Source organism: Gymnogyps californianus, chromosome 21 (assembly GCF_018139145.2).
Source record: "Gymnogyps californianus isolate 813 chromosome 21, ASM1813914v2, whole genome shotgun sequence".
Lineage (NCBI taxonomy): Eukaryota > Metazoa > Chordata > Aves > Accipitriformes > Cathartidae > Gymnogyps > Gymnogyps californianus.
In genome coordinates, this window is record NC_059491.1 from 5,931,164 (window position 1) to 5,952,839 (window position 21,676).

Consider the following 21,676-nt stretch of genomic DNA (forward strand, 5'->3'; position numbering starts at 1 on the left):
ACAGGTCATCTTTCAGGAAAGGTCTAAGTATTCAGCTATGCTGCCTGGTACAGACTGGTAGAGTCTTCCAGTATGAAAGCTCGAGTAAAATATTTCAAAACTATATATTTTTAAATGCCACATGTACATACATAAAATCTTCTGAAACTATTTCAAGACAGAGCTGTCCTCATGTTTGCAGGTAGGCTATTAAAATGGGAGTCCACAGAAATAACAAGGTTGCCTAAGTCATATCAACGAGATTTTGATATAGTTTGAACTAATGTACTAATTTCATTGTTTAATACCCACCATTTGATTTCACATTTTATGCAATAAACAAAGTGATTAGAAGAAACAACAAAACAACATTAGGATCCTCATTTTTTCTTCAAAATGAGGATTAATTAGTTGCAAAACTGATTTTCATCAATGAAGTTTTGTATGAGTTTGGCTCACCTGGACTCACTGCATAATTACATAATGCAGCACAGTAGAATTAAAATTTATGTCAATCACAGTAACAAAAGCATTAATTCCTATATTCCAAGTGCATAATCTTCAACAACTGTAAGGGGCAGCTGGATAAGGAAATGAGACTGGCACAGAAAGCTTTGTGAGAAGAGAGTTAAATCCAAGATTATAGATAATTCCCCCCCCCCCCCCATTTATCAATCAATATCTGTACCGTAGCCAGGATAATATCCAATCCTCCTGTCCAGCCCTAACCTATTTGTAGCACTTGATCATGATGAGTGGGATATTAAAACGTGACAAGCTTTCTGATGAAAAAAATTTTGTAGGGATGGAATGACATAGTAATTGGAAAAAGTTACTACCCTTGGCAAAGTCCCTGATATAAAAATCTTGGACAAAAATCTTAAGTCTTTGAATTTTATTAGTAGTGAAAGGTTACATAAACCTACTGTTTGATTATCAAGATATCAAATAAAAATGTAAGTCTTAGACGTGCAAAGGACTAAAATGTAGCACATTGAGCTAGAATCACAAAAAAAGAACACTACTTAAGAGAAATAGACCCCTGTTACTTGTATATTATAAAGGCTATTTAAACAGAAACCAGACATGAACTGGGAATGAAAAACAATTTTACTGTCTTCAGCAGGAAGAGCACTGAAACGATGGACTTTTCTCCTCCACAAATCCCTGGCACAAATGTCTAATGTTTACTACAATATTCTCTTTTATACAGTCCTGGGAGCTTTCCAGTCTTCCATTATCTTTGAGGGTCTCTAACAATATTCTCTGTCACTCAAAATATATTAAATTTTCAAGAACTCAGCAGTAAGAGACTTGACCCTTCCCTATCTTCCCATAAAAATGAAAAACTTTCTTTTAACAGAGCCTTTTCAGGAGGTCCCAAGCCTATCTGTGAGGGAACACACACATTTCCTATTGCCAGAAAGCATCTCAGAACTTGGTAGAGAAACCTTATTTTTTGCAATAAAGCAGCTTGTGTGTAAAGTCTAGACAAGAAGCCAAACTCTTCTTTTTTTTTAGTCTCCCCAAGTTTGTTTAAAGAGCTCCTCTATGTGACAGATTTTACCAACCTAAGTTAAGCTTGTTTTTCCTTCTGAAGAAGTGCTGAGAGCTTGCTTCTGGGATTGGAAGTGGAAGGCACTGCTACTTTGTGGATACTTTGGGGAACACATAATCCTCTGGCACAAGGAATTGGCTTGTTGGCCAGTTTCCCCAATTCTACAGTTTATTTGTGTTCAGGCATCCCTGAGTCCTTGATTCAACAAACCTCAGAAAACAACCAATTGCTCTGCAAACAACTCCAAAAACCAATGCATTTCCATCATGCCACTAAAAATTATTCCTATGCTGGGAACAAATACGTTTGAGAAACCAATACCAGCAAAGAGCTGTTTTCAATAAACAGTTGTGATGTTGACTGCTTACGGGCCAGAGTAGCAGCCCCTTCAGCTTTTCACAGCAAGGGCGCACCACATTGCTCACAGGCATTAACATTGGCCAGATTCCTAATTTTGATATAAATGCTTGCAAATTAAATAAAAACATTCATGAGCTTTGAAAGGAAAAGCAGTGAAAACTGTTACAATAAAATTCTGAGCCTGCCCTGCTGCTCAGGCTGCAAAAGGTTTTCTATCACCTATTCTTTATTAACCAGATTCAGTGAAGGCAGAGAAGAAAAAAAATTGCCAAGGAAGATATTTAGCAGAAAAAGGTGAAACAGAGCCAGAGTCTTTGTGTACTGGTTATGCAAAGAATGCATACATTAAATAAAAAAAAGAAATCATAAATGATTGTAGGAAGTATCAATGTTTTGTTTCCCATCAGGCCCTCTCACTTGTTCCACCTGTTCCTATTAACTTCAGAGATTTACAATAACTATTTGCAGTAGGCAACAATTTTATTTTACTTTACTAGGGATTTAGTCATTAATGTAAAGCTATAGCAGAGTGAATGTTAGAACACTTATGAGCATCTCCAAAGCCAGAGGTGAACAGTTTCACACTTCCTGGGAGGGGAAAGCTGTATTTCGCAGAGCTTTGACAAAGTATGGACTCCTGCAATCTGCAGGAGAGCTGATGAGAGCCTTTGCCATCTCAGCAAGCACCAGGAATGCTAGAGTCTAAGCATTTGCCGGATGCCTATTAAGGGTTTTGCAATGACTGGCTACCAAATAAATAGCCACAGGGCACTAAGCTTTTCTTCTTGTCTCAGCTTCACATACACCTGCCAGAACAGCTTCCCAGAGAAGACAGTCATTTAAACCCACCTCTGATTTAATCTGGCCCTCCAGGGACAAGAGATACCTGGTTCTAACCAAGTAATACTAATATACTTGAATTTGGTAACATCAACCAACATTATAAGCATAGGGTACATACTAACTGCAAATCATGTTTAGGCTCAATTCTCCCAACCATTTCAAACCTACATCGTTAACGAAGTCAAAAAGGATTTGCCTCATGTTCTGGACTTTAGGATCTCATCTTTTTAGCTACCATGTAGCAGAATATTTCCACATACAAAATATAATGGAGGAAAACTAGGGTGATGGATTTCAGACAAAGTGATACTCAATTTCTCTATCAGTATTGGGGGAAAGGAAAAAACTACGGGGGAAAGGCCCAAAACTACGCCTCTTTCCAAAATATAACAGGATCCTAAATCCAAGTTGTAAGTACACCAGTACACAACAGTGGAACAGTTTCCTACAGACTTCCACAGCTGATCTAATCTGGCAATGACTAGCATCAGTAGCTATTGCTGCCTAAGTGACTACACTCAGTTCTCCATGCAACAGGGAAAGATTCATCTTTCAAATACTCATAAAGTAGTCAAATTCCATTAAGGCTAAGGTGTCTGCCAAGAGAGATCTGTCTGCCCAAATCTCTCTTAATGCTTCTTCAAAAGTAATGACAGACGGGCAGATTTGTGCTCTTTTCCATTCCTGCATAATATGTATGCTGTCACCCCCTTACACAGAACAAAGTGAGAGAACAGAGAAGTATTATCTCTGTTTTAAAACAGGTAAATCAAACTACGCAAAAGAAAGATGGCTTGCATTAGGATACACAAATCAGAGGCTGAACCCAAAATAAAACCCTGGTTGTCTCATTTCCAATTAAATACTCCAGTTTAGAGAGGGAATTTGGAGGCCTTTCTGCACTGTTTCATAACATCTGTGTGCAACAGAGAGTTTGGCTGAATCTTGGATCCTTCCAAAATTTGTATCAAGAGGGACTGCACGGACCTACAAGTGGCTCTTCTCTTCTACATCTGCCCCTCATGATGTGAGTGTGTGAAATTCAGACTGTATAAGACAGATAGAAGAGTTACAGTGAGTGAGAGCAGCAGCAGAATGGATCGAAGTCCCATGTAACACGATGGGAGTGTTAGCAGAGTGGCTTTTTGGGGCAGAGAAGCCAGAGTCTGGCCTGTCCTATTCTTTGTTCCAACTTCGACAAAAACATGTTTCTCATCACAGGAAGCCTGAGAAGAATTTGCCCCTGGGAATGACAGAAGCTCCAGCTGGAAGAGGGCTCAGACAGGATTAGAGGCAGAACAAAAAGGTCAGGCTTCCATCCGTGTGCAGTGGCACTTTCTGGTCTGAAGTATAAAAAGCAATTTTGCTATGGAAGGTTTCTGGAATGTCCATGTCAAAAACGTGACAAGCCTACGGTCTGCTGTGGAGGTATCCTCAGTACTTTAATCAAATTGTACTTGCATATCTCTGGCAACATCTCAGGTCACCAATATCAGTCAGTAGCCTCACCAGCTGATACGACAGACTACAGTGGTTCCTGCCTGAAGTACAGCACACAGGCAGTCACCCACAACGAAACTCAAGACACTCACGCTGCCTGTCTGGAGATCTCTAATTCTGACCTCCTCCAAAAGATCCCCTCTTCCTCCTCTAAGAAAATTCAGCTTTATGAAACATCTGTGTTCATATTCCACCCCTTCAGCGCTTTGGTGCTTTCATCTTCCTAAATCTTTGCACCCTGTGGGGTCTCTCATTACTGTTCTGCAGAAAAACTATTAGCCAGCTGTGGTGCAAATCAGAGGCAGAAACAAAGCATCTAGCAACAAGTGTAACAAAGCTAAGGAGGAAGAGAGACTGCAGCAACAAGAAATTGTGCTTCCTATTTCTCTAAAAGTGGATGTCAGATCAGCAAGGCTTTTCTAATCTTTTCTAATTAAGCAGAAATCCTGCAGCCACTTTGGATCAGCAAAAGAAGTCTAGATGGGATAGCACGTCTCAGTTGGGTTTGTCCTAATGTTCTTTGTAAAAGGAGCAAGATTAGCTTTCTTTTGTTTTCTTGGACACCAAGATGCTTTCATGGCATTTACACCAGGAGCAGATACATGAGCCATTTACTCCTTCATTTGCATCTTATCTCTGCCATTTATCACAATCAGAAACTGCAGAAGATGCAAGAACCCACATGTCAGGCAATTACAGAGCAGCTGGCCTGTGGAGAAACAACTTATCCATAAGGATCTAGAACAAAAGTTGCAGACCTTTTGCAAAAGGCTGCACCATTGCTGAAACGGTTCTACTTTGGGAACCACTATAATCAACTTTTGAACTGTTAAAAGATGTAAAAGAGGAGACTAGAAGTTGCTATCTCAGCCAGCTGATACTTGACCCACACTCTGAACATCTAAAGATTTACTCTTAAATTTACACTTTATGTGACTCTGGACATTTTAATTACCCATAGTTTTTTCTCTCTTAAAATCCTGTTAATAAACTGGCCTCCATAATACTGGAGTTAGACAGATCACATTGCCGGTAAAAAACCCATCTCTTGTCAATTTTAAGCAGACTATCTTTCAGCATTACTTAATGTCCTTTTGCTTGTCCACTATGAGTAAACAGAGGCATGGGTTTTGACTTACATATTTTGCAGACTTCTTTCCATCCCATCCTCAGATATTCCATCTCTTAAAAGAACAGCACTGAATTCTACAAAACAGATAGTGCAGAGACACCAGTGTCCAGAGAGAGGAGGATTAGATGCTGAACTGATGAATTTGCTAAAATATTATCTAAATTAAGAAATACTGCAAGCATAGAGTTACCCCCTAGAACTTCTGGGGAAGGTATTAGTAGGACTTGTAGCTAGGGCTAGCTGCTAGGGAGTTACCTTTCTTGAACTTCTATAAACTCATCCTGTTTGGACAGCCTTTTCACATTCTGGACCTCTAATGCTTTTATCTTATTGAAGTGCCAGAACTAGTTACCAAGAGGGCTATAATCCAATAGGCAATAATTGCTGGAAACTCATTTCCTAGCCCTCTCCCACACCCCTTCAAGACAGAACTGAGTGAAGTCTCTCCTGCTCTCCCCAACCTTTCTTGGCTGAAACCTGTTCCAATTTCACCCTGTGAAGACCTGATATCAACGGATGAACTGGGAGGGGCCAGAAAGCTCTTTATAGCTTCAGGGGGGTGGAGGTAAACAGAAAAATAGTATATAAGATGCTTTGAGACAGACTTCCAAACTGCATAGACTCTGACAGGAGGGATCTGAAAAAAAGCTGCTACTTCAGGCTCCACCTTCAGAGACTCACTTCATTGGAAGAAAGCTAGGTACCAGTCTGCTGTAGCACTTGCAGACAATATCATACCTACCCCAGCTGCATTCAGACTACCCACAGTCAGCTGGAAGTTTTCTGTTGCTGTAAGCAAAAATGCCAGCAAGATCCACTGCTCAGCTGGCATGGCTCTGCATTGTCACTGTGTCTGTGGCAATCTACCCAGCACTGCTGCAGAAGCCTCCTAAAAGGAGAACAATCAATGGGAATGCACAGTCCAAGATGACAGGCTGCTGCGATGACATTAAGGAGCTCAAGTTGCAAGTAGCCAACCTGAGCAGAATGCTGCAGGAGCTGAGCAAGAAGCAGGAAGGTGACTGGGTGAACGTGGTCATGCAGGTGACGGAGCTGGAAGGGAGCACCAAGCAGATGGAGTCCCGCCTCATTGATGCTGAGAGCAAATACTCCGAAATGAACAACCAGATAGATATCATGCAACTCCAGGCAGCTCAGACGGTCACACAAACTTCAGCTGGTAAGGAGGGAGTTGCCAAGCTCCCAGATACACCTCTTAATGCACAAAATGAACTAATGACTAGTTCGTAATGCTAGCATGTCCCACTAACGTGATTAGCAAGTATGCATACTGAATACTTCTGCTTAAAGTACTTCTGTAGGCAGGTGATCCTGAGAAAACTAGTTTGAATCAATCTGTCAAAAGTCCAAAGGTCCAGCTGTATTTTAATATCTGTATGTCTGTTATCAGGGATTGGAAAAACTGAACAGATACTGTATTTGTACAGCAAGGGACTCAGTCTAATATTTCATTTTCTACAGTACCAATCCAAAAAGAAAGGGAGCTGGCTTTGTCACGGAATGGCTCTGGCAGTAACAGCCTCTGAGTTCACAGTGCTGACAGGGGACTAGAAGTTGGTAAAACAATTAGAAATGCTCTCCAAGCATTACTAGAAATTTATAATTGTGTCTTTATGGCTATCTCTGAACCAGAGTAAAAGTGATCCATAATTTGAATGATAATTCTCAAAAATTCAAGGCTGTAGATGATGCAAGATGCAAACTGTGATATAAGCTTAGCCAGAGCACAGTTAAATTGTTCAAAATTCTCTCTTCCCTGAGGGAAAATTTCGCTGCACACAGTGATTGCACAGGCCTGTACTGAACGTGGAATGCAGGTGCATTTTGTAGGTCAGCTACCTGCAAAGCCACTTCTAGAAGAAGGTGTCCGTTTTGTTGACTTTTCTCTTAACATGAAATTCATTGCAACAAGTTTAAAACTTCCTTAAAAAGAAACTGCTGTTGTCTGGGATGACTGGGTTTGCCAAAAGACCTTATTTGGATTTTTTTTTTTTTAAAATGCAAAAGAAAAACTTCTAAATCTATTTACTGAATTCTTCTTACAAAGAGTTCCACTTGGCTAGTTTTGACACACCACTGTTTACAGTAGGTCTTAAATAAAAAATATACCATAATGAATCTCTTTGTAGCTGTAGTAAAAGTTTGGAAAAAATAGTCACACACAGAAGAAATTGGCCCAGAAGGTATTTGAAACAGACGTGTCTCACCTCACCAGGTAAGAGACACTTAGTCTGTACTAAATTTAAAACTGCCAGAGTGGATAAAGCCTTGCTTCAGCTAGCTTATCTTCCTCAGAAGAATAGCTGTGCATTTTACCATCTTCAAGTCAGCTCCTGCACTGTGAGGAAAGGCGGCTTGCAGAGACTGACAGATTGACTGCAGCTAAAAGCCACCATCTCTGTCACAGGCTCTAGTGCAAATATGCCTCATCCACAAACTTGGCTAACCTGTTCAAGCACACAATCCAAACAGGCATCTGGCAGTAGGCCTAGCCATTCTATTAGATAAGCCTTTATTATTTGGGAGGGGGACAGCAAATATATACCTTTTTACCTTCCAGCACAGACACACACACAGTAGCAATGTGAAGAGAAAGCAGAGATGTCTCTTTAGACAGGAGACGTAAAAAAAAAAAACCCAACAAAAAACAAAACCATCAAAGTCCCAGTGCTACAACCTCTTTTTCCAATGCATGCATTGATCAAAACTAAACCATTTCAGGAAAACATTAGACTTGTGGGAAGTCGTCTTCACTTAATTACTCCTTGTATTACAAACTAAGCTTTACAGAACCCACAGTTACAGGGGAGTTCTTGCTGTTCAGATTCTTACTTTCTGGTTCTGATTCAAGTAGATGCTGTCTATGACTGCTCATCACTTTACCAGAGGAACTACCGAATCTCTGGTGTTTACAAGCTACCTCCTGATGAGTTTCTGGGGAGTCCAGATCTGGAGGTAAGGATGTCAAGTACACAACGTATATTACGCATCTTTTCAAATACAATCAAGAAATACTATCTAGCACAGAGATGAAAAGAGCACATGCTGAGTTATGATACCCTGCACTTTGAATCAGCATCTTTATGTCAGCAAACTTCAAGGAAGGAAAGAGTGTACTCTTAAGAGGGAAAACAGAAAAAGGTTTCATTTATTAAATTTTTTCCATGACTTTTAAACAAAATAGGAATTTCTTCAAGTTGTGAAATCTGGAACAATGTCTTGTCTTGTGTTAAGAGAATTGAACCTTCCTAAATCTACTGACAAGTAAACACTGCCTTTTTTCCTGTTCTAGGTGTTCTGTGACATGGAGACAGATGGAGGTGGCTGGACTATCATCCAAAGACGTAAAGTTGGTTTGACATCTTTCAATAGGGACTGGAAACAATACAGGGAAGGATTTGGCAATATTCGGGGAGATTTTTGGCTGGGAAATGAAAATATCTACCGACTTTCAAGACGCCCCACTGTTCTGCGAGTGGAGTTGGAGGTAATTAATAAGCTCTTACTTTCAGCAGCAAAAGGTTTTTTGTACAAAGTGATTCTCTAGTAGCAGATACCATCTCCTATCTCTATAGGAGGCCCAAAGAATTTGCGTGCTTTAATTACAGGAGAAGGAGATAGGATCGACCTAGTGATACGTTCAAGGACAAGACAATTATGTTCTCCACCGTGCAAAGTCAGTAGGACAACCTTCTGTCTGCATACAGGTCCCCAAGACCTTCTGTCTTAGGGAACATGTGAGGCTCTAGAGAATCCTGCAGAACCCACTGCAGACAGAGATCAAACTGCTGACCACCTCAGATTTAAAGATTCACAGAGATGCCCTGCACAGTTTTAAAGACTCTGAGTCTTTTCCTTTTGCAGCACCTTCTTCCAGCCTGTGTACAAAAGAGCTTGCATTGTATTACCCCAAAACAATTTCTACAGTCTACTAAAGGCTTGGGTTTGACTTAGACTAGTTTATAGCTGGTACAATAGCTTTGAGGGATGGGATATGTGTAACTGAAAAAGTGAGCTGAAAGGCTTTATATCTAAAAGTCAATGTGTCAGAGAGGAAAAAAATTACTTGAGGCAGCACACTATGAGACATGGATGTTGAATTCAAGAGCTGCGCACCAGGTTTCTATACATATTGTTTAATACCAGTACAGATAAGACTTGGAAATATGATGCTTTGCTCTGGAAAGTTTCTTTGCCTTAACAGGTAAATTTCTGCAGTCTGTGTCTGAGACAAAAAAATGCATGAAAAATCTAGGACTGAGAAAAAGATATGCAGCATGCACTGTATATAACCATAGATGGTGGAGTCTTTTCATAACTGTTCTAATAGGACCTATTTCTTCTTCACTGTTCTGTGGCAGGACTGGGAAGGTAACATACGCTACGCACAATATAAGCAATTCACCCTGAGCAACGAATTAAATAGCTATCGTCTTTTTGTGGGGAACTACACTGGCAACACAGGGCGTGACTCCCTAAGGTACCACAACAACACAGCCTTCAGCACAAAGGACAAGGACAATGACAAGTGTGTGGATGACTGTGCCCAGTTCCGTAAAGGTAAAGCATATATAAACACCTTCCTGTCCTGAGAGAGCTGTGTGGGTCATTTGTAGAGAGCCCAAGGCTCCCTCTTTCCAAGTAACAAGTAAGTACCATCTGGATGGCAAATCAAGGGAGAGATGACCAATTCTGGAATACACACTTACTGGTTATGTGGGAAATCTGGCAGTTAAAGCGGATTGACGCAGAGCCAGACTGTATGTTATAGACATCAGTAGTCTTCAAATGATTTAGTGTATGCTCTCACCTACACATACTGTTATCCAGCCCATTATGCATATCTGCCAATCTGCCAGACTATCTCAGATGTTGATGCAATTCAGTGATGCAGGAAGTTATTCCTGTATACCTATAAGGTTTTTATTTTTTCATGTATTTTTTATGAAGTTTCAAGTTCAAGTATTAGGGACTTGTAATTATTCTCCTATATTACTATCCCACATGTACCTCAAGGTTCAACCTGAATTCTAATGTTTATTCCTACTCTATTAAGAGCCTCTAACAAGGTTACTTTCTTCATTCAATTTATTATCTTTGTATGAGGTTCGTCACAAATATAATTATCTTCACTGCATCTTGCCCTTTATTTTTAACTTCTCCATTGTGCCCCCACACAACATGCAAATAAAATTGTTGATATCAGTCTCAATAAAATAGTGCAACTTACTTGCAGAGTCCAGAAACGTTTTAAACACCTTAAGATGCCCAAGCTAAGAACCCAAATTCATTTCCTATACTAACTCTCAGAGTCAGAGATAGAAACATGTCAAGGAAATATTCTAAGAGGAACAAGCAACTAAATGAAAAGCTACTGGACTAATTTGACTATGGAACTGTAAAGCCTTTATGTACTTAGTTTCTATGTCAAGTTTTGACTTTACCTGCAATCTCAGCTAATAGGGCCATAGGCTCCAGGGATTAAATGCTGCATTCTGGTCACTCTCCTCCGGAAAGAGCAATAATTCTTATTATTAATACAAAACACACCTGTTTTAAGTAAATGGCTCACCAGGAATCTATTAATTTGTTTTCTAAAAAGGTGGATATTGGTACAACTGCTGCACAGATTCCAATCTGAACGGGGTTTACTACCGCAAAGGAGAACACACCAAGAACATGGACGGCATCACCTGGTACGGATGGCACGGATCAACCTATTCATTGAAGAGAGTTGAGATGAAGATCCGGCCAGAGGATTTCAAACCATAGAGGGAACCAATATTTGATTGTACAGCTACATGATGCCACTGCACAGAAGGTGGGCAATGGACAGCTCAAAGTCAGCCAAATAATTGTTCATTTCATCTAGTATGTGCAACAGCTACATACTGGCTACGTACACACACAAACACTAAGACATACTAAGCACCAGCCACAGCCACTAATGTTATCAGGGCTCAAACTTATTTCCTCCTCTTAAGGCTCTTTCCAAAGGGAAAAATACTGTTAGATAATATTGCGTTAGATATACGGTGTTAGAATAGGTTAGAACAGAATGTACTTGCAGCACCTTTAGAAAACCTACTGGTGTGTTTTCACTAGCATTGTGACTAGTGGGTTGCCTTAGTATTAACCAGCCAGGCAGGGACTGAAAAGAAAGCCTCCTTGTTGCCTTTCTTTCAGTGTCCAGAGTAAGCATTGATGAGTAACTCCTTCCAAGAGGGACTCAAATCACAAAAATTACATACTCTTTTCAAACCAGAGGAATCAATCAGAATTGCCCCTGATGCACCTTTCTTAAGTGTATAGTAAGTGGCTTACATTCCCACAGAGGAAAAAAAAAAAGCAGCTCAAAAGTTATGGATTAATTAGTATTGCCCAGGTTCTCTCCTGAAGTTTTACTGCCATCTCCTGCTCCTGTCTCAAGTAAGTCCCTGCAGAGGGCTGCACCCAGCAGATACTAACCCTGGAGGAAGGATTCGTCCCGTATGCTCTGTGACACTTATTCCTATCCACAGATCACCTAAAGGTTGTTAAACTAGAAAGCAACCTTCTGGGCTGCCACAAAATTACGTTCAAGTTAGAAAGTAAGTGTGCTATATGTCAGTAAGGCTAAGAGAGAACAACAGGTTAGCAAAAAAAATCCAGACCCAGCCACCCAGACAAAAAACTCAACTCCAACACTTAAAACCACTGTATCCATGAGCAAAACACTAGTACACACCAGAGAATCCATAAGTGCCTAAAGTTCTTCAAACGTAAGGGAACGTTTGCTAGCATATCATGCTGAGGAATACTGAAATCTGTTCTGAAGACTACTCCAATTACAAGTTACCTAGAGATGTTGTGCCAAAAATCAGTATGTTTCTCCCTTACATAACACAGTGTTAAAAATAACAGCGAAAAAAGAAAGAGACTCCTCCTGTAGCCATACTGCTGTTTGAATATGTTGGAAAAGATAGTTAATATATCTATTTTTATTCACCTTAAAGAGAGTTTGAATCTAATTTAAATTGTTCAGTCTTGTGTGAAATGGGAGATAAAGGTGTCTCGGGAATTGCCTTACGTATGTTTGACTATTCATACTGTAAATTTCAACTGTGTGGAACTACAGCTGGAACGATTTTAACTCTGGTCTATAAAATGGATTTTTAAAGGTTTCTTAAACTTTTTAATTTCTAATAAATTGTCTTTCATTTTTAATCCTCTTTTACTTCAAGTCTTTGCTCCTTAACTTGCTTTTTGATACACAAAGAAACAGCTGCACAAGCAACTGAGGCCAGGAAAGGGAATACACTGAATTCTATATTTTTCTCATAAAAACAGGAGAGGACAAAGGGTGAAAAAGAGAGGGAAAAAAACAGGAAAGCACAACTCCAAGGAAGTAGGAGGGCTGAAAATTTCACTGCATACAGAGAAAACTAAGTTTTTGCTCAACCAAAATCAATTTGTCCATCTCAAATGGCAGAGCTAACATTTCTGTGATATGAAACCGAGATTCACTTTTTAAAACATATAGTTTAGTACCAAATCCTGTGCAGGTATTTCATGCTAACATCTTTCTTGTTGACAAAGCTCAGGAAACAATACACTCTTATTATAACATCTTCTATTTGATATATGAAGAATGAGACCTACCTAAGCTAGATGAGCAGAATTTGATGAGAAATTTTAACTAAGAACTTCAGCTTTTCTGAAGCTGAAACTTTTTTTATTTGTATGTAGGTGTAGAAACCTCTCTCATCTAACTTACAGCCACTCCACGACATCCCATATCGAACCTGAAGGGTGAGAGGTAGAAATCAGAAGACTCCACTTTTTCCTGCACAACTTCCCATGGCTTCTATCATAATTTTAACCGCATAATAGAAGGGCAGAACTCAGCAGCTAGGAGCGTACATATGCAAGCTAGTTAGTAAGCCTACAACAAAGTCTTGTGGCAGAGAGTGAAATCCTAAGAATTGTCTAGATTCATCCTAATGGTATCCTAAATTGGGTACTGATGCAAGAGCAGAAATCTCATCAGTTGTGGTCCTACCTGATGAGAGACTCTAGAATGGCCGGGGTGGGACCCTTTTGAAATTCCAGCTCCTTGTAGTGAAGGGCCTTGGCATATGCTCGACATTTTGCAGCTCTTTCCCCCAGGAGGACAATGCCATTATCATCTCTCAAAGGCAGTGGACCCTGGGTAGAAGGACATATATCAAAAGCAGGATGAGTATAAAAAAAGAAGAAAATATACATGAACTCTTCACACCTTTTCCGTAGACTAGACATCAGCCAGCTAGCCAGCATTAGAAAAGAGTTGCCTAACAGCATCTCTACCTTGTCACTGTGTTCCATGAATTCTGCCAAGTTTAGCAGTGTCTGAGTGACTTCTGCAATGTCCTGAGAAGTCAGGGCCAATTCAATGCTTCGGATCAGCTCATCCTGCTGGTCTTCATTCAGTTCAGACCAGCATGAAACAAAAGCAGCATTGAAAAGATCTCTGAGAAGGAAAACAAAAGAAAGTGAGAGGTGAGGATTCATTATTCATGAGAAAAAGTCTATCTGACAGGGGACTTGCCTTCGTATTCAAAGAGAACTGCAAAATGCATTTATATGTCTACCCGCAATAAATAGTGATTAGCTTTTATAAAACTAACTTCTGTACCAAATACTTAGTGAAACCTGCATTTTAAAAATATATAATAGGATGACATACTACAATAGTAGAAATATTGTCCTATCATAGGCTAGCAAGTATTTTAGGCTAGAACAAACTCTGCATAGCAGCAAGGATGCTCTTCTCTTCTGCTCTGAAGAACCAGGCCTAGCCTGTCTTAGATCACAAATGAATGTAGTGAAAAAGATGATTGTACATTTCTCTGGACACACATGCCGCAACACTTGTGTCTCCTGTGCTCACTAGAGAACTGCAATAGCTGGAGTTTGCATTAGTGGCAAAGCTTAAGAAGGAGGAAAGGTGATAAAAACAGATACAGTGACAGCCCTTGTCACTGCTAGTACTGTGGAGAAATACTGTGGGATGGGTTTGAGATGCATGGAGTATACATGGAGGATGCTAGCATTACCTCTGCCTACCTAGGAATTGCTGACTTTTCACCATGCTGTTTGCCCTTCTATTTCAAAAATGGTAAAACTCACATTAAGACAAAATTAAACCAGGAATGAACACTTTTCTAACAGCAGTAGTCAGACTCATATGCACTGAGATGACAAGTGTATATCATAAAGAAGAGATAAACAGGCAACTGCTTACAGAGACTCAAAGTCTCTCCAGACATACTGGTTGCAAAAGAAATAAAGCACTGCAGTTTATTCCACTCAGAGGCATTTTTATTCACTCACAGTAGATCCTCAAAACTATTTCATACTCTGCTGTTTTTCCAGCTTCACTTATGTGCCTTATGTTATTTCTAGACTAATATGCAGAATTCCACTGAAAGATTTTGTGCACATCATGGAGCAGACAACTGGGAAGGGTGGAAATGAAATCAAGTTGCCAGCTATTTGATTTGTCCCAAAGCAGAAACTATATCTATTTATGGAACCTAAGAGCTTTTAAGTAACTTTCTTTTTCCTTATATCTGGCTTGCATCTGCAATTTCAAGTGATCTGAAAAAACCAGAATTACTCTACCGAGCCATGGGATTATATGCCTGAGCCAGGGCCCAGCATGAGCGCAAGGATGGTGAGGAGGAATCTTTCAGCAGCTCCAAACTCAGCCTTCTTAACCATTCCAACCAGTCATCTTTGGAAACTCTTCTTGCTGCTCCCCAAGCCTGCAGTACAAAGCAAGACAATTCAACTACCAAACGAAGCACTATCCAAAAGCAGAAGAAATCCATCAGCAGGCAGCATTGCTTCTTTACAGCTCCAAATCACATTGTTGAGATTCCCTTTTCAATTCCCTGAAATCCGTTACCTTTACCAGATAATTTGCAGTACTTCAGGCTCATTTCTAAGAAATCTTCCCTAAATGTATTCCTGTCATGACATGCCAAGTATTTAACATGAATAATTCTTCCCCTAGAAAAATACATCAAGAGCTGAAGCCACTGTTGGAACATCAGCTTAAAAATACTTAATGCATTTAGAATTACATTTTTAAGTCCAGCATTTTCAAACCAATCCATCCCACTACTGAATTGAGTGCTACATGCATTTACTGTTCAAATTGGCCAGTGCTTAGCTATTATGTTCTATACTGGCTTTAAGAGAGTATAGCACTAAGATATAAGAGAAATGGCTGATAAAAAAAGGCAGAGGCTCTGAAATAGATGTTTCTAGAAGCTACAGATGATTCCTCGTGATCTAGGAAGTCTTGTTCATACTTCACATAAGAAAGTGTCAAGATTACTTCACAGCCATTAATAGTCTGATAATTCAGCTGCTCCTATCTTTAAAGTTGCTTAGCATCTTCTAATTTTAAAGAGAGTCTCAGACACTACTTTGACCTCAGTTTTGTACAGAACTGGCAACAGAAAAGAGATGTAAATAAATGTAGTTTAGATGCACTGGACAAACTCCTTAGAAGTGACACAATAGCTCCTCCCTTCAGTAGCAAACTCATGCTCTGCAGTGTTCCAGTCTTACCTTCTGCAGGTTGATGGTGCTAACATGTAATTTCTTCATGGGACCTGTTTCCACAGGACCACTGGCCAAAGTTTCTCCCTGGTTGCTTCTCAACATTCGGTGCTGATAAATCAGAGGATCCTCCTCTTCATCAGCAAGAGTATAGCCCTACAATAAATGGCTTACAGTGAAGATCACACCCACACATACAACAGCAATTTTCTACAAGCCAAATGGATGATAGAGTCAGAGCACTATCCAACTTCACAGCACAATTTGTGAAGCAAAACAACCATGTTTCATTATAATGATTACACCGTATAAACCAGAGAACTCGAAGGATATCCCTTTTCTATTCAAGATAACTGGTAAGAAATCTTAGCTCCTAGTATTAAAAGCCAAAATAATACACCTTAAAACAAGCACTCTTTCGTATCTGACTGACTAGTAAGCCTAGAACAGCAGTGTCCTACTTGTTCCACACTAATCAAATTGCAAAGCAGTTACTGAGTTTCTGAAATGCGGGACATACCACGGAAAATAAGGAGACCTTGTTATCTCAGCAAGTCCTGAAACTGTGGAAAAAATAGGGTAAATCCATATTTAAGGACTACTGAGAAAAAAAAATAAATGACACTGGCTACAAGTCTAAGTTCTTACCTAGAACTTGCAGTGATTTTTCTATAGGAAGTAATTCATACTAGTTGACAATAATTTTCCCAATGCAATCTCAAAGTGAAGTTTCCAGCTACATCTGTTTCAACATGAAAACATCCCCAAAGTGCCCTTATGCAAACAACTATATACTTGTCAACTCACCTTTACAATTCTGCAGATAAGAACATCATAGCGTTGATGGTTAATTCTGTGTCGCACCAGAACTTTGTTCACCATCGGGATAAAAATCTGGTACTGTACAGGGGAATACATCAAAAGCTAGTTACTCAGTCTCACCAAGAGCAGTAAAATTCCACCTTTGTTTCATTGATCTGATAAGAAACCAATTCTGAAAGTTTGATTTCAGTAACTCCTGATTCCAGAAACAACTAAGAGAAGAAAAATCTGTTTTCTTTAAAATCCAGAATGAGTGCATTACAAATATTCAACTTTAAAGCCTTGATCTTTGGGACAGTCCCTCCTTCTATGAGCTTTCAAGCCTAAGAAGAATATTACCTTCTTTCCCAGCTGGAACACCAGAGAGGAGAGGGTGTCCATTGCAGTTGTTCGTAGCTCAGGGCTCTGATCTAGTGTTCGCACAATGGGATGAATAATCCGTGAAGCATAATCAGTGAAATCCAGGGACTCTGTCAAGCGGTCCACTGTTTCTAGAGCAGCTCTAAAGTCAGAGCAGAAAGAAGGGAGGACTTATCTCTCATGGTATAAGACAGGAGAAAAGAGGTAAAAATACAGAAGTGATTCATGCTCAGTCCTCCTAGGCATCAACAGTAATACAAAAACCAGGTCACCAGAACTCTGTTAATGCAGCTAGTGTTGCAGGACAGCTTGCAAGTTGCAGTGACTAAAATACTGGCAGGTGAGAACCAGGAAGTAACAGTCTATACCCAAGAAAAGCTAGTAACAGTGCTGTGATGTCCAACCAAAAATAACCTTCCATAATGATTTAACACAGAGAAAACCCGTGGAAGGAACTAAGTGGTATTTCATTCTACACATGGCTAGGGGAGCCATTGCAGAACTTGGATATCACAGGCAAAAAAAGAGACTGCAAAGCCACCAACACTTACTTGCGAGCCACCACTGGGACATCTGGGGCATCAAATAGCTTTACAATGGGAGGTAGTAACAAATGAAGGTAGTCATCCAGGTTAGCTCCAAAGAGCTGGATTGCATTCAATAGCTGGAGGGAAAATGACCCAATGTGACTCAAAGTCATGGAAGAGATGCATTTTAAATAAGTCAGTACCCAGTGAAAAGTTGCTTCAACCCTGCACTTTAAACAATGTACTGTCTGCATCATTCCACACCAAGCCACTGCTGAACTGCACCTATCCCATTTGCTTGCAACACACAAGCAAGAAGCCCTGCTGAAGCGCAGTGCATTGGGCACGCACCTGCCTCAGCAATACCCAAATCAACCCAGCTGCTGCAGCTTCCCACTCACCTTGACAGAGACAATGCGACTCTGACTACTGTCATGCATGAAGACCCGTAACATGTGAGGAATGAGCTGAGGCAGATAAAGTTTGAACTCGCCTCCTAGAGCTACCACAATTTGCTCGATAAGTAGGATAATTGTGCTCTGTATAGAGTTGTTCATGACCCAGAAGTCCTACAGAAGACAAAAAAAAGGGGGAAAAAATTAAACAGTTCTTCAACTCAGCTGTACCAATTACAAGAAAACCAAACTGTAGGAGACAGTCTCTAGATAAATTCAAGATTGCAGGGAGGTACTATACTTCCCTTATAGACTAATATAAATTGGCAGTTTTGGTCTGTTTTTAAAACTCTCTGTGCCTTCAGTATATTTATAGCTGTTAAAAACAACCTCTAGGCAACTGAGGTCCTAATCCTAAGCGTTTGCAAACACTAAGTGAAAATGAAGTGAAATGCCACCTATTTATGAACTCCAAACACCTCTTGCTAAAACTATGTTTCTGAAAGTAATAAGTACACAAAATCCAAGCACTCAAAAGAACTCAGGCACTAGCAGAACCTAGGAGCTGCTCTTATTGCAGTTACTAGTTGTATATTATTGTTTCAAATACATATTTCAAAATAAAATTGTTACTTCAAATGCATGGAATTCTGCACTTCGTATGAACTTATGAAATAATTGATACATTTGATAATGACAGAAATACTATCCACCTTTTCTGACAGTAAAATGCTGGCTTAAAGAGTGTACTCACTCTCATCAGGGTGACAATTTCATCCATATAGGGCCGAATATGACTTCTCACAAAGGACACCAACATCCCTAGCTGCTGGAACAGGAACTGGAAGGAAGAAATGTGTAATGATCAATGTAGCTTATTCAAACATCAAAGCAACGCTGGGTAAACGACATTTCACAGACCAATTGCAAGCTCATTTACCAAACAAATAGCATGCATAGCTCCTATATGCTCAAAATCTGGGGCTAAATTCTTGGCAGCTTCAGCTCAGTGGTTTGGGTGGGGGGTGCGGGGGAGTAGTTTTGGGTTTTTTGGTTGGGTTTCCCCCCCACCCCCCAACTTGCATCAAAAAATCTTATGAGCTCAAAGCCTTAGACAGTCAAGCATACAAATAGGGGTTTCTAATATGTCAGCAAATTTATAAAGTGTCAGAACAGAATTGCAAGCACAAACACCTAAACTACAGAGCTTTGTAATTTAGGTTTGAAGGATGCTTCCAAAAATTTAGCCCCTAACCTTTTCCCCCTGCCTGTAAACCAACCTGGCACACATTTTAAGATACTCTTTCTGTACTCTTTCCCATCCCCACCAAGATATATTGGTGAAAAGTTACTGGGGAAGAGAGTTTGGTCCTTGACAGAAATATCACATTTTTTTGAAAGATGGTTGATTGTACCATAGAAGAATTTTGACTGAGACAACTTTATTTGGATACACTATGACAGTTTTGCAATTCCTTTTGCCCTAATACAATCTTATGCACTCACTCATGACAATGAATTTACTTTTGAGATTGGTATGAAATAATGTGGGTTAAATTGCTTTGTCCATAAAGTAAATCTATATAGTCTTTTTTCCCTCTAGGAAAATAGGAAAATGTAAGTTATCATATATTAAATTTCGTTTCTTCATGCAGTATTTGAAGACTATAGTGACAAAATACAAAGTGGAGCTCAGAAAAAGAGATAACTGATTTTTGTAAAAACTAAGAAATAACATCAGCTTCTTTAGTGAGAGCAGTACACCTACATTTACCAAAAATGAACCCTGAGCTCCTGCACTGTGCCTTTTTTTCGTGTTGTGAGAGGATGCTTACATATAGGACAAGGACCTGCCTCCTTTAGGCTTTAGTGTCACGCGTACCCACCTCAGCTCTTCTCCCCAGTACACTTTCACCATCTTCTTTTACCTGAAAATTTTTAAACAGAGTGTGCACAACTGCATAGCTTTCAAGCAAGTTAGATCAGTCAGGTCTAGGAGTTCGGCCAACCCAGGCGTGTGAGATGTTTTCCTTCCAATTTGAGTAGTAGTTCAGTCTGGGAGAAAACAGCGGTTCTATAGCAGGGTTGGGATTCTGCTAAGGGAGCACCCATCCCACCTATAAAACACAGTACCAATAACCAGTACAAACTGCCCTTGCCACCCCAGAGATTGTTTTCAGCTGCCTGAGGAAAAGGTTTGGCAAACAGCTGCCATCTCTGGTTAGCTGAACCTTAAGCCCATTATTATCTTCACACAATTCTCATTTCCTCCTAAAACTGTAACTTAAGTGGGAAGGAAGAAAAAGCACTGCTGTGGAATCACCACCCACACTGCTCTGAATGTTAGCAGACTGTATCAAATTGAATTTTCCTTCTCACAGATGAGCCAAAGCACATGGTTGCATCAGAAATTTAAAGAATCTACCTCTATTATTTAATAATACTGTTCGCAACAGTACATTAATGCAGAGATCACTGAAAGCTCTGGAAGCTGCACAGGCTGTTTTCCTGAACAAGACCAGCTTGATAAAAAAAAAACAGAATCAAATATTGGCCTTCTAAGGGTTATGCTCAGAAGCAGCTGTTTCAATAAGAAGCAGAAAAATTGTTTCCACTGGATATTCTACCAAATGCTCACAGGAGAGAAAAAGCAAAGCTGAACCTCACTTTTGCAGCATGCTTGGCAGCAACACATAGCACAGCAATGCCCAAAGCCAGTCGCATTCTCTTTTAAAAAATGGATTCTTATTTTAGGACAGTGGAACAGGAAGGAAGGAGTGGTCCCTAGTACACTCACCTCTCGGATGGCACCATCACAAACCCGTATTACATTAAGGAACGTTGGCATGACCTGGGGCAGGAACTGCACACACTTCAGCCCAAGAGATTTGAAAATAAAGGTGATGGCCTGAACTACCATAGTGTGGTGTTGGGACAAGGATTGGTCTCGGAAAATTCTCATCAGTGCCACCATAGAGACAGCTGGATAGAACTCATCCAGAGGGAGGTTTCCCATGTTCACCAACATCTCACTGGTACTGTAGTCCGCTAGGAGAAAGAAGGTAGTGTCACAAGCTACATATTAAATGGTCTTGAACACCAGTTCAGGAGCACCTGAGTATTAGGTGAGAACACGTACACTAATAATTTGTTAAGAAGAGGAGATAAACTGGTAACGACAAAAGAAAACAACAACAAAACCAAAACAAACAAACAAACAAAAAAATCAAGACCTGTTCGTAGATTATAAAGCTATTCACTTGAAATAAATTCAGATGCTTACAAGAATCCTGGCTGGATTTGGACTCTGAGAGGCTGACGGCTGAAGCATCTCGTGACTGATCAATCATGCCAATGTTCACTTTGTGTTTGTAAGGGTCCAAAGCACCCAGCAACCCTAACACACGAATAGCCTGATAAGACAGAAACAAAAAGAAAATTCATCAGAACTGCATCACCAAGGCAAAAGCCAACACATGAACCCACATGTTTGGAAAGGTCCTGAGGATTAAAGAGAGAAGATCTGGAACTAAAGCGACTGCCTGGAAAAAACATCAATGCTTTCCATTCAACTGCTGGAGGCCAT

At 40.0% G+C, this 21,676-nt stretch overlaps 2 protein-coding genes across 3 annotated transcripts in view; one reads left to right on the forward strand and one right to left on the reverse strand.

Moving 5' to 3' along the window:
- The window catches only part of MTOR (mechanistic target of rapamycin kinase), a 61,939-nt gene that overhangs the window by 34,283 nt on the left and 5,980 nt on the right, over positions 1-21,676 (reverse strand). Inside the window, exons 11-22 of one of the 2 annotated variants that reach the window (XM_050909242.1) lie at positions 21,374-21,503; positions 20,888-21,138; positions 19,977-20,018; positions 18,845-18,931; positions 18,097-18,264; positions 17,720-17,832; positions 17,148-17,310; positions 16,794-16,886; positions 15,996-16,142; positions 15,039-15,181; positions 13,722-13,884; positions 13,435-13,580 (exon numbers count right to left, since the gene is read on the reverse strand). In XM_050909242.1, the coding sequence (XP_050765199.1) occupies positions 13,435-13,580; positions 13,722-13,884; positions 15,039-15,181; positions 15,996-16,142; positions 16,794-16,886; positions 17,148-17,310; positions 17,720-17,832; positions 18,097-18,264; positions 18,845-18,931; positions 19,977-20,018; positions 20,888-21,138; positions 21,374-21,503 (1,646 nt within the window). The remainder of the gene's footprint in view (positions 1-13,434; positions 13,581-13,721; positions 13,885-15,038; positions 15,182-15,995; positions 16,143-16,793; positions 16,887-17,147; positions 17,311-17,719; positions 17,833-18,096; positions 18,265-18,844; positions 18,932-19,976; positions 20,019-20,887; positions 21,139-21,373; positions 21,504-21,676) is intronic. The other variant, XM_050909241.1, reaches the window with a different exon arrangement.
- On the forward strand, positions 6,174-11,165 carry ANGPTL7 (angiopoietin like 7). The gene is made up of 5 exons (XM_050909243.1): positions 6,174-6,552; positions 8,248-8,348; positions 8,686-8,880; positions 9,755-9,953; positions 10,996-11,165. The coding sequence occupies exons 1-5, from the start codon at positions 6,174-6,176 to the stop codon at positions 11,163-11,165; spliced, it is 1,044 nt and encodes a 347-aa protein (XP_050765200.1).